Here is a 12,644-nt window from a genome sequence, read left to right as displayed (position 1 = left end):
AATGCACTCTCATCATTTATAATAATAACACTCTTGTTTCATTCTCGTCTGTCGTGCCCAGGCTCTCTCTCTCGTCTAAGTGCTGTGTGGCTCTATTTATGCCGCTCTCCCCGTGCTCACTGAAATTAGAGACAGGTGTTAGACATAATTTAACTCAGGTGTAAGCGCCCTTACCGCTTTCTCTCTCTCCGGAGAGATGCTTGACCACGCCCCCGCTGCCACATATCCCCACCGCCCGACTCAGGCCGGGGCGGCATCCGGCCTGCCTACCACTCCCCCCCCCATTCCTGGAAAGGAAGTCGGCGACAGCCATCTGCGCCCCCGGTCTGTGGACCACCTTGAACTTAAACGGCTGAAGAGCCAGATACCAACGGGTGATCCAGGCATTGGTATCTTTCATGCGGTGGAGCCATTGGAGTGGGGCGTGATCGGAACAGAGGGTGAAGGCCCGCCCCAACAGGTAGTATCGGAGAGTGAGGAGCACCCACTTGATGGCAAGACACTCCTTTTCTATGGTGCTGTACTTAGTTTCCCTCAACGAGAGCTTACGGCTAATGTACAACACCGGGCGCTCCTCCCCTTCCACCACCTGTGAGAGTACGGCCCCCAGCCCCCTGTCTGAAGCATCTGTCTGTAAAACAAAAGGGAGAGAGAAGTCAGGTGAATGTAAAAGCGGCCCCCCGCAAAGTGCGGCTTTAACTTGCGTGAATGCCTGTTTACACTGCTCCGTCCACTGGACTGGGTCTGGAGCTCCCTTTTTAGTGAGATCAGTCAGCGGGCTGGTGACGTCCGAATAATTAGGTACGAACCTTCTATAATAGCCAGCCAGCCCCAGGAACTGTCTCACCCCCTTTTTGGTCTTGGGTCTCGGGCAGGTCGCAATCGCCGCTGTCTTGTCAATTTGGGGACACACCTGTCCGTGGCCCAAGTGGAACCCCAGATACCGTACCTCCACCCGTCCAATTGCGCACTTCTTCGGATTCGCTGTGAGTCCCGCTCGGCGCAGCGATCTCAGAACCGCCCTCAGATGTTGCATATGCCGCTGCCAATCATTGCTATAAATGATGATGTCATCTAAATAGGCAGCGGCGTAAGCTGAATGCGGTCTGAGGATTTGGTCCATGAGACGATGAAACATAGCCGGGGCCCCAAACAAACCGAACGGAAGTGTCACAAATTGGTGTAATCCAAATGGTGTGGAGAAGGCGGTTTTCTCACGGGAAATTGGTGTCAAGGGGATCTGCCAATAACCCTTCGTCAAATCCAATGTCGAATAAAAACGAGCAGTGCCCAACCGATCGAGCAACTCATCAATGCGAGGCATTGGATACACATCAAATTTAGACACCGCATTGACTTTTCTATAATCCACACAGAATCGCACAGACCCGTCGCTCTTAGGCGCTAGAACAACTGGGCTGGAGCAATCACTGTGGGATTCTTCTATTACCCCCATATCAAGCATCGCATCCAATTCTTCCCGAACGATTTTCTTCTTGTGTTCGGGTAGTCAATAGGGGCGGCTACGTACCACGACCCCTGGCTCGGTCTCGATATGGTGATGGATGAGGTTTGTACGTCCCGGTAGAGGGGAGAACACATCTGCAAACTCCTGTTGCAACTTAGCAACCTCCTCGAGTTGGCTCGGTGAGAGGTGGTCTCCGCAAATGACCGGGGTGAACTGTTTATGTTTTGAACTCGCCTCCGGTCCGAGCTCCGCCTTCTCGTGAACTACCGTAGCCAACGTCACGGGAACCGCCTCCCTCCACAATTTCAGGAGATTGAGGTGGTATATTTGACGTGCGGCCCCTCTATCGGTTCGTTTAACCTCATAATCGAGATCTCCCACTCGTCGTGTGACCTCAAAGGGTCCTTGCCACTTGCCGAGTAATTTGAGCTCGATGTGGGAAGCAATACAAGCACTTTATCTCCCGGTGCAAATTCCCTTAGCTGAGTTCCCCTGTCATACAGTCGGCGCTGTCGTTCTTGAGCTTCGAGCAAATTCTCCTGTGTTAGTTGCCCCAAGGTGTGGAGCTTTGCTCTAAGATCAAGAACTTATTGAATTTCATTCTTACTATTTGAAGGTCCCTCCTCCCAGGCCTCTTGCAATACATCAAGCACACCGCATGGGCAATGCCCATACAGCAGCTCGAATGGGGAGAAGCCAGTGGAGGCTTGCGGGACCTCTCGTACTGCAAATAACAGGGGGTTGAGCCATTTATCCCAATTTCTAGCATCATCGTGCACGAACTTACGAATCATGTTTTTGAGGGTTTTATTAAAACGTTCCACCAGGCCATCCGTTTGAGGATGGTACACGCTGGTGCAAATCGATTTAATATTTAACAACTCGTACAGTTCGTGTAGTGTTCGTGACATAAACGTTGTGCCCTGATCGGTGAGGATTTCTTTCGGAATCCCCACCCGGGAGATTATTTTGAAGAGTTCCTCTGCAACACTGCATGCTGAGATGTTGTGAAGAGGCACTGCTTCCGGATATCGCGTTGCATAGTCCACTAGGACCAATACAAAGCGATGTCCGCTCTAATGGCCCAACGAGTTCCATTCCAATTCTCTCAAAGGGGACCTAAATCAGAGGGAGAGGGCGCAATGGCGCTTTTGGGGTGGCCGGAGGGTTAACCAGCTGGCATTCGCGGCATGCCGCACACCACCTGCGGACATCGCCGCCGATGCCCGGCTAATAGAAACGGGCTATTAGACGGTTCAGTGTCTTCCTTTCTCCTAAGTGACCCGCCATGGGATTATAATGAGCCGCCTGGAATACCATTTCCCGACGGCTCCTTGGAATCAAAAGTTGGGTTGTATCCTCTTTGGTCCGAGTGTCCTGTGCCACTCTATACAACTGCTCATTTATAATTGCAAAATAGGGGTATGAAAGGGCGATATCAGGCTGGAGTCGTTGACCATCGATGACTCTCACTTGGTCAAAGGCGTGTTTGAGGGTTTCGTCTAGCAACTGCTCCAAAGGGAAATCCCCCTCAGGGAATTCCCTGAGAAGGGGAGGGGCTGCAGCCTCTCCCCCTCTCTCGTCATTATGAAGTGGAGCTGTCAAGGACGGCCCCGGCTCCGCCTCCCCTGCCAGAGCATCGCACATCACACATCTCCCTATTTTCATACAGGACCCATCCGTGCAAATTCCCTTTAATAAAACTCTAAAATCAGGCCAATCAGTCCCCAAAATCAGCGGAACAACCACGAACAGAGACTCTCACTTGAAGCAAATGCAGACACGAGCAGCCTGAGTGTCGGAACCCTAGAGTCTAAGTATGCAACTTTAGCTGACAAACACGCTAAACTCAAGGCCAAGGTTATGGATTTAGAAGGGAGGAGCCGCAGAAATAACATACGAATCTTCGGCTTACCTAAGACGATTGAAGGCCCTCATCCGTCCACTTTCTTTTCGGAGCTCTTAGTGGAAGTTTTTGGGGCGAGCCTGTTTAACTCTCCTCCTGAGTTGGATCGTGCTCATCGCGCCCTCACAGCGAAACCGAAGTCGGAGGACAGACCTAGATCTGTTATTATTCGCTTTCATAAGTTCCAGACCAAGGATTTGGTCATTCACGAAGCCCACAAGCTAAGAGGAAAGCTTCAGTATCGTGGTAATCCGATTTTTGTCAATGAGGACTACAGTCCCAAAGTTCTGGAAATGCATGCCGAATATCAAGCGGTGATGAAGGAGCTGTACCAGTTGGGTCTGAGACCATCTCTTCACTACCCATCCAAACTTTTCATCATGACATCGGACGGTAGGAAGAGGCAGTTGTCGTCAGTTCATGAGGCCGGTGAGTTTCTCAGAGCCCACCGGCACAAGACGACAGAAGCTAGAACTTGAGTCTATTTTTGACTACTCGAGTCTACTCCTCACTAACCCGATGCTGTGTTTTGGATTTAACGTGTTAATGTATCATCTAGTATACAGTAATCTGGACACCTGAGTTCATAGCTAATTATGCTGTATGAACCAAAGGATGTTCACGTTACAACATTTTATGAGTACAGAGACTCACTGAACTCGTACTGAGCATTGACTGTTTATCCTTCTTGCTCATTTTGCTCCTGGATGATCATAAGACTGATAAGACTGTAATTTTGTACATCTACTGCCCAGGAGAACTTTTATGTGGACTGCTTTCTGTTATATATAATGATGCTTTTGTTGCTGATCGTTTGTTCTTGATCAGTTTTTGTTTTTCATTCATGGGCTAAACTACATATTTTTGTGGAGCCGGAGTCCTTTGTGCAATCTGATAGTAAATTAGAATATTTTGAGAAATAACATTGAGATGCGGATGTTTAGCAGGTTCTCTGCACGGTTTTGGGTTGATATGTTGGGATGGGATAGTGAATGGGATTTAGGATCTTGAATTGTGTTTTTGTTTCTTTTTCTTTATTGTTTTCCATGGTTTTCTACCTTGCTCTGTTCTGTTTCATTTTATTTCACTTGAAGTTTTACTTTTTTCCTTTATTCTTTTGTGTTTTGCTCAGATATAAAACTGTCTTGTGGCAGATTGATAATGGCTAAGACTAAGGAGAGTTCCAGTACTCATTTCATATCATGGAATGTTAAAAGGGTGAATAATAATGTTAAAATTAGCTGCATTCTGTCTCATCTCCAACATCTTAGGGGTGATGTTTTTTTTCTCCAAGAAACCCATCTTAAATCAAGTGACATTCAACGACTTAAAAAGAGCATGGGTGGACCATTTGTATCACTCAAAGTTTAGTGCACGTGCAAGAGGTGCTGCTAATCTTATTCACAGAAGTATTCCTTTCGAGTTGGAAAATGTTTTGTCTGATTCTAATGGGCGTTATGCCATAATTACTGGCAAACTCAGAGATGTGCCTGTCATTATGGCAAGTATTTATGCCCCTAACTGGGATGACGACAAGTTTATATCCAATTTCTTTTCATCCATTCCTGATATTGATAGAAGACGTTATTATAGGGGTTGACTTTAACTTCGTTCAAGACACGGTTTTAGATAGATCCTCGAGCAAACCTTGTGTATTAACTAACTCCAAACGTTGAATACCTTTGCTGGATGACTAGGGGTGTCCGATCCTTGGAGATCAAAATGGACAACAGATTACTTTCAAACCTATCGAGCTGTGAATATCACAACATTGTTATTTCGGATCACGCTCCCACCTCTGTTGACATTAATCTTTCTCAGTTCATACCTTTTCCTAAACAGTGGCGCTTCCTCTCTTATATTTTGGCTAGAGACGATTTAAAAAAAAAATTTACTGAGCAAATAGCCCTATTTTTTGAAGTCAACGATATGCCAAGTATTAGTAGAGAGACTCTTTGGGAGATGTTCAAGGCATATTTAAGAGGTATGATAATTTCTTATTTTTCTGGTACAAATAAGGCTGACAAGCTTAAATTAGATTCAATCCTGAAAGACCTACAAAGTTTAGATCGTCAGTATGCTGTTGATCCAAATAAAGATCTGTATAAAGAGCGCCTTCGTCTGCAAACGGAATTTGATCTTTTGACCACGAATAAGGCTGAAGTGCAGTTGCTTAAATCTAGGCAACGTTTTTTTGAACTGGGTGATAAGGCAGGTAAATTATTAGCTCATCAAGCTAGAGCATCGGCAGCATCAAGGCTGATTACTGGAATAAGGTCACCACAGGGAGATATTTTTCATGATCCATATAAAATTAATAGCATTTTCCTAGAGTTTTACTCAGGCCTTTACACTTCTGAACTTCCCTTATGCATTGACTGTGGGGAATGGTCCTTGGATAAGATTACCTTTCCCAGCATTGATAGTGCTATTGCTAGAACCCTTGGTGATCCAATATCAGTTTCTGAGGTGGTGGAAGCTATCAAACTTTTACAGAATGGCAAGTCACCAGGCCCTGACTGGTTTACTACCGAGTTTTATAAAGTGTTTTCTACATCCCTAGCACCTGCACTACAGAATATGTTTAACGAGGCTTTTTCTAAGGGCTGCATACCTCCCACCCTGTCGTTAGCATCAATCACTTTGATTGCCAAGAAAGACAAAGACCTCTTATTGTGTAGCAGTTATAGACCCATTTCACTTTTGAACGTAGATTATAAAATTTTAACTAAGATTTTATCCTTGCGTTTACAACAAGTGTTGCCCCAAATAATTTCGGCTGACCAAACAGGTTTTATGATTGGAAGACATTCTTTCTATAATACAAGGAAACTTTTCAGTATTCTCAATATGCCTAGTTCAGATGCACCAGAGGTGGTTTTGGCTCTTGATGTGGAAAAGGCGTTTGATAAGAGTCGAATGGAGATATCTATTTTGTGTAATGGAAAGCTTCAGCTTTGATGATTGCTTTATTTCCTGGATCAAACTATTGTACATCTCTCCACAGTCATCTGTGTTAACTAATGGTGTGGTTTCACCTCCATTTTTAATTCAGAGGGGCACTAGGCAAGGCTGCCCTCTGTTGTCTTTGCTTTTTGCCATTGCCATTGCCATTGAGCCCTTAGGCATCTGGCTTCGTGAGGATGTAAATTTGATAGGTATCAATTGGCTAGGTAAAGAGTATAAATTATCCCTATATGCAGACGATTTTCTACTTTTTATTTCTGATCCCGAGACTTCTGTTCCTATTATTTTGAACATTTTAAACCATTTCGGTAAAATTTCAGGTTATAAGATTTAACTTTTTTTAAGAGTGAGTTGTTCCCTGTAAATTATTTGGGAGATAAACTTGCACATTCACTTTTACCCTTTAGATGGGCGGCTGAAGGATTTAAGTATTCGGGTGACCAAATCCTTAAGTGGAATATGTGTTTTAATTTTGTCCCCTTACTTACAAATTGTGAATCTGACATGGAACGCTGGGGTAACCTCCCTCTTTCTCTTGCTGGGCGTATAAACCTAATTAAGATGACTGTTCAGAAGGAACAGTCCCCTCGGAGAATTCGGATTGTTCCTCCAGTATAAACTTTTCTGGATACTGCAAGCCCAATAATAGTGCAAAAATTTGGGAGTGCAAAACCTCCCTTATTTTCAGGGAGCTGTTAAATTGCTTTCCTAATTCGAGCTGGTCTATTTCCTCATAAAAAGGAAATTATTCATTTGTCCAAATCCATAAACTTTTTCTTAAGGTAAATTGGAATATGTTGATGGTGATGGGACTGTGTTCTCTGTCTTTTCTCCTGAAGTCCACCACAAGCTCCTTTGTCTTGCTGACATTGAGGGAGAGGTTGTGCTCCTGACACCAGCGTGTCAGAGTGTGCACCTCCTCTCTGTAGGCTGTTTCATCATTGTCAGTGATCAGACCTACCACTGTCGTATCATCAGCAAACTTAATGATGGCATTGGAGCTATGTGTTGCCACACAGTCATGTGTGTACAGGGAATACAGGAGTGGGCTAAGAACACAGCCCTGTGGGGCTCCAGTGTTGAGGGTCAGTGATGAGGAGATGTAGCTGCCCATTCTAACCACCTGGCATCTGTTTGACAGGATGTCCAGATCCAGCTGCACAGCGAGCTGTTTAAGCCTAGAGCCCAGAGTTTCACATCAAGCTTGGAGGGCACTATGGTGTTCAATGCTGAGCTGTAGTCTACAAACAGCATTCTCACATAAGTGTTCCTTTTTTCCAGGTGGGAGAGAGCAGTGTGTAGTGTAGATGCAATGGCATTATCAGTGGAGAGGTTGATGCGGTAAGCAAACTGCAATGGGTCCAGTGAGGGAGGCAGCACAGAGCAGATGTAATCTCTGATTAGTCTCCCAAAGCATTCGCTGATGATGGGGGTCAGAGCAACAGGACGCCAGTCATTTAAGCAAGTGATTTTAGATTGCTTTGGTACAGGCACAATGGTGGACATTTTAAAGCATGTGGGGACCACAGACAAGGAGAGGAAAAGGTTGAAAATGTCCATAAAAACACCAGGACCCGCGGATTTATGGATATTCACCCGTCCGAAGGATTGGGTTACATCCGGTACAGAGACAGAGAGTGAACTAACCTCTGTAGCTTCGGCCGTGATAGCTCTCTCTGTGAGGGTGGTGTTATTTCCCTCGAAACGAGCATAAAAAGTATTTAGCTCATCCAGGATGAGTTTTTATTCCCTTTTGTAGTCCATGATGATATTAATTCCCTGCCACATGCTTCTAGAATTGGCGGTGTTAAACTGTCCTTCAATCTTGTCCCTGTACTGGCATTTTGCTGCTCTGATAGTTTTGCAGAGTGCATAACTGGCTTGTTTATGCTCCTCCGCGTTCCCGGAATTAAAAGCGTAGGTCATTGCATCAAGTGCTGCGCGAAAATCGCTATTTATCCATGGCTTCTGGTTGGGGTAGATCCGTATAATTTTGGTTGGAACAACATCCTCTACGCACTTTCTGATGAAACACATTACGCTATCAGCATAAACCTCGATGTCGTCATCAGAGACGGACCGGAACATCTCCCAGTCCACGTGATCAAAACAGTCTTGTAGCATAGAATCTGACTGGTCTGACCAGCACTGGATCGTTCTGAGAGTGGGTGCTTCCTGTTTCAGTTTCTGCCTGTAAACGGTCCGATTTGCCAAATAGTGGGCGGTGGAGGGATTTGGAGCCATCCCGGAAGGGAGAGTAACAATGGTCCAAAACCCGGTCCCCTCGTGTTTTGAAACTGATGTGTTGGTGGTATTTTGGTGTGATTGATTTGAAATTGGCTTTGTTAAAGTCCCCGGTCACAATGAATGCGGCCTCAGGGTGCGTGGTTTCCTGCTTGCTTATAATCCCATACAGTTCCTTGAGTGCCCGGTCTGTGTCGGCTTGTGGCGGGATGTACACAGCAGTGATAATGACCGTTGTGAATTCCCTCGGTAGCCAGAATGGTCGACACACAAGCATGAGAAATTCCAGATCAGGAGAGCAGAAAGACTTGATAGAATGTACGTTCCTCTGATCACACCAGGATTTGTTGATCATAAAAAGATCCGTGAAGCTGACTCACTCTCTGTCTTCAAAAAATGACTAAAAACACATCTTTTCCATGAGCACTTAACCAGTCATTAAAAAAATAAAAATAAAAAAATAAATAAACAAATTCTGTTGCACTTTCTGTTTTGAATACTATTATGATGCTAGTGATACTTTGTAATACAGCACTTTTCATACCACTGTCTCCTAAGATGATTCACTTAGTTTGGAATGAACCGCCACATCCTCACACGGTTCTACACCTGCACTGTGGAGAGCATCCTGACTGGCTGCATCTCCGCCTGGTACGGCAATAGCACTGCCCACAACCGCAAAGCACTGCAAAGGGTGGTGCGAACTGCCAAACACATCATCGGAGGTGAGCTTCCCTCCCTCCAGGAAATATATACAAGGCGGTGTGTGAAAAAAGCTCGGAGGATCATCAGAGACTCCAGCCACCCGAGCCATGGGCTGTTCTCACTGCTACCATCAGGTAGGCGGTATCGCAGCATCAGGACCCGCACCAGCCGACTCCATGATAGCTTCTTCCCCCAAGCAATCAGACTTCTGAACTCTTGATCTCCCACGATCAAAATACATCATCCCTGCACTTTATTACTCTTTTATCTCACACCGGACTGTCATAAATTATATTACTGTCATTATATTATGTCTCTCTTAACAACTGACTATCAACCGACAGCCTGAATGTCAATACAGTACAATACTGTACATTCTATATATATACTTTTTTCATATATATTTTAATTTTTATTGAATAATGTGTATCTATATAGTATCTATATAGTAAAAAAAAAAAAAAAAAAAAAAAAAACAGCATATTGTATACTGTGCAATGTATGTTATTATTGTATATTGTTGAGTGTAATTGTGTATAACAGATGTTTCAATTGTGTTGTGTTAATTTGATGTTTTAAGTTGTGTAATTATGTATAACAGATGTTTAAATTGTGCTGTGTTAATTTGATGTTTTAAGTCGAGTTTAATTATGTATAACAGATGTTTAAATTGTGTTGTGTTAATTTGATGTTTATTGTAGATTGGCGTATGTCTCATCACTGTCACGACTGCTATGTTGATCGGAACTGCACCCAAGAATTTCACACACCATTGCACTTGTGTATATGGCTGTGTGACAATAAAGTGATTTGATTTTGATTTTGACTTATGTTTTCCTCTCTTGTAAGTCGCTTTGGATAAAAGCGTCTGCCAAATGAATAAATGTAAATGTAAAACATACACCACCACCTCTGCTTTTACCTGAGAGGTCTTTTGCTCTGTACGCTCGGTGCATGGAGAACCCCGCGGGTTCGATGGCTGAATCTGGAATCTCAGCAGACATCCAAGTTTCCATAAGGCAGATAATGCAGCAGTCCCTCGTCTCTTGTTGGAAAGTTATCCGCGCTCTCAGCTCGCAGAGCTTGTTGTCCAGAGACTGAACATTTGCCAGTAGAATACTGGGTAGAGGGTTAATTTGCGTGACGTCTTACTCTGATGAGAATGCCGGCTCTCCTTCCCCTTTTTCTTCTGCGTTTCCATGGCTGGGCTGCCCAGACAAAGGGCTCCGCTGCCATGTTTGTAAACAGCGGGTCGGCACTGAGGATTTTGAAGTCTGGTTTACGGTGTGCAATTGCAAACCAATGTCCAAAAGTGTTTGTCTGTCGTAGACAATAAGGCAGACAACATCCAAGACAAAAAAACATAAGAATTGTAAACAAAACAAACAAAAAACTGCAATGTTGTGTCGGAGCTCGCAACGCAGAAGCCATACTTGGCGCCATCATGAGTCCAATGTCTTGATCTCTGAACGGGGCTTGTTTGACACAACAAGGTTGTCACAGTCAGTTTTAAGCAATATACTACAGGCCAGGGCCCCCTCAACAAGTTGGCTGTATGTCTTCAAGTGGTGACATTTTTGCTGATTGGGTTCTTTCCAGGGTGATGACCCAAAGTATTGCCCTGTGCAGATGATACTATCTTTTATACAAGAGCAGTTGGATGTAGGACTCTCTCCATCCACGCCCAAAGTTTATGTCGCTGCCATAGCAACCACTCATGACCTCTGGTGGCTTGTCTATAAGCAACAACCTCTAGTCAGTATTCTTCACACTCTCATCCCAGTCTGGGGCTTAGTGCTGGTGTTAAATGCATCTATGGGTTCCCTGTTTGGGTTATTAGAGGTGGTAAGCTTACACATACTTACTTTGGAGACTGTGCTGCTACTTGCTGTGGCATTAATCAAACATATTGGAGACCTTCCGGTCCTTTTTTGTCAATATCTCCTGAGAGTTTGGACCGGGTCTTTAGAACGGCATTCTTAAGCTCAGGAAATGTTATGCACCCAAGTGCTGGCAACCCCCTTTAGGGCTCAGGTTGTTACCCTAGAAACATTCTCTCCTCCTCCTCCCTTGAATCGGATGAAGCTAAGAGAGTAGACATTCTCTGGGCCTTAAGGGATTTGAGGATCTACCGTATTTACTGATTGAATGAGTCAATTCAGGATGTCTGAACAACTTTGTTCATTTGTTTTGGAGGCCACAACAAAGGTTTGGACATCTCAAAGAAAAGGTGTCCCATTAGGTTGTTGAAGCCATTGCCCTTGTTTATGACTTGTCTTGGCAGCGAACCATTTGGTTCTGGGTTTCCCACTCCCTTTTTGTTAATATGAAGCAGCAGTTTATGCAGTGTCTTTTTCACTGTCCTGTTGGCTAATGGACATTGCTGATCAGTAGCACTACTTTATGGTATTTGATTACCTAGCATCAGATTCTGGCACAGTGTCAAAGTTACCTCCTTGAAAGGGATCATCTCGGTAAATTGTGTACCCTTGATTCCCTGAAAGGAGCATTCGCACTCAAGCTGTGCCACACTACTGATTTTCCCCTGGAGGGGGTCGAGAGATATGCTCTCCTCCCTTCAATCAGAAAATTCTGGGGATGTGATGCTGGCGCTGTCTTATATACTCACGGTGATGAGAGCAATGGCCAGAGTGCCAAGGGTCACCATCCAATCAAATTGCCATGATGTTTTAAGGTACAGCCTCCCCAGTAGAGCATCTTGTTCACTCTTTTCATAGAACCAAGGTTACGCAAGTAAATTAGACGAGTATGTACAGTATATATAATACTATAGTAGTAGGGGTGTGACGATTCACTCTGACAATGATTCAATTTGATTACGATTCTCTACCTAAAAATTGCGATGGATCGTGAAATCTGAAATCAGTAATTACAGATGAAATGTCATGTGCAGGCAGATACGATCCAGGTTCTATTGGAGCAGGCTAAGCAGGGTTATAGAGTGAGAAACTGTCTATTAGTAGCATTTTAAGACCGCAATAAGGATAGTTTGCGATTTGAAATTTAGACTTCAATTGGCTATAAATCCGCTATGCGCTAATGTTGCATTTTATTCTTCATGATTTGTGAATTCGGATGGCATCATCCTCCTCTCCACAATCAGTTGTTTACATTTTATGACTCTTTATTTTCTAATCCAAACAGCTCCAAAAGTTGAACACCTAGAAGACTGAAACCACTCTCATCTTGAGTCTGATTTGTGAATTTTTTCACAGCAGTTTGTTTTCCTGTCAACCCATTTTAAGTTCATGAGTCGGGAAGGTGAAAAATAAGCGCTCTTCACTTTTAACGGCTATTTCCAGCAAACACGCAGTCTAAGTTCATGGAAATTCA

The 12,644-nt window shown here is 44.2% G+C and overlaps 1 protein-coding gene across 1 annotated transcript in view; it reads left to right on the top strand.

The window, feature by feature from the left end:
- The window catches only part of LOC127418180 (uncharacterized), a 446,156-nt gene extending 436,067 nt beyond the window's left edge, over window positions 1–10,089 (top strand). The window contains exon 2 of the mRNA XM_051658628.1: window positions 9,311–10,089. Coding sequence (XP_051514588.1) covers window positions 9,311–9,510 — 200 coding nt within the window. The 3' untranslated portion in view covers window positions 9,511–10,089. The remainder of the gene's footprint in view (window positions 1–9,310) is intronic.
- Window positions 10,090–12,644: the final 2,555 nt, after the last annotated feature.

This window comes from Myxocyprinus asiaticus, chromosome 27 (genome assembly GCF_019703515.2).
Source record: "Myxocyprinus asiaticus isolate MX2 ecotype Aquarium Trade chromosome 27, UBuf_Myxa_2, whole genome shotgun sequence".
NCBI classification, from domain to species: Eukaryota; Metazoa; Chordata; class Actinopteri; order Cypriniformes; family Catostomidae; genus Myxocyprinus; species Myxocyprinus asiaticus.
Note: the sequence above shows the minus strand (reverse complement) of the source record. Positions and strands in the feature narration are given on the sequence as shown.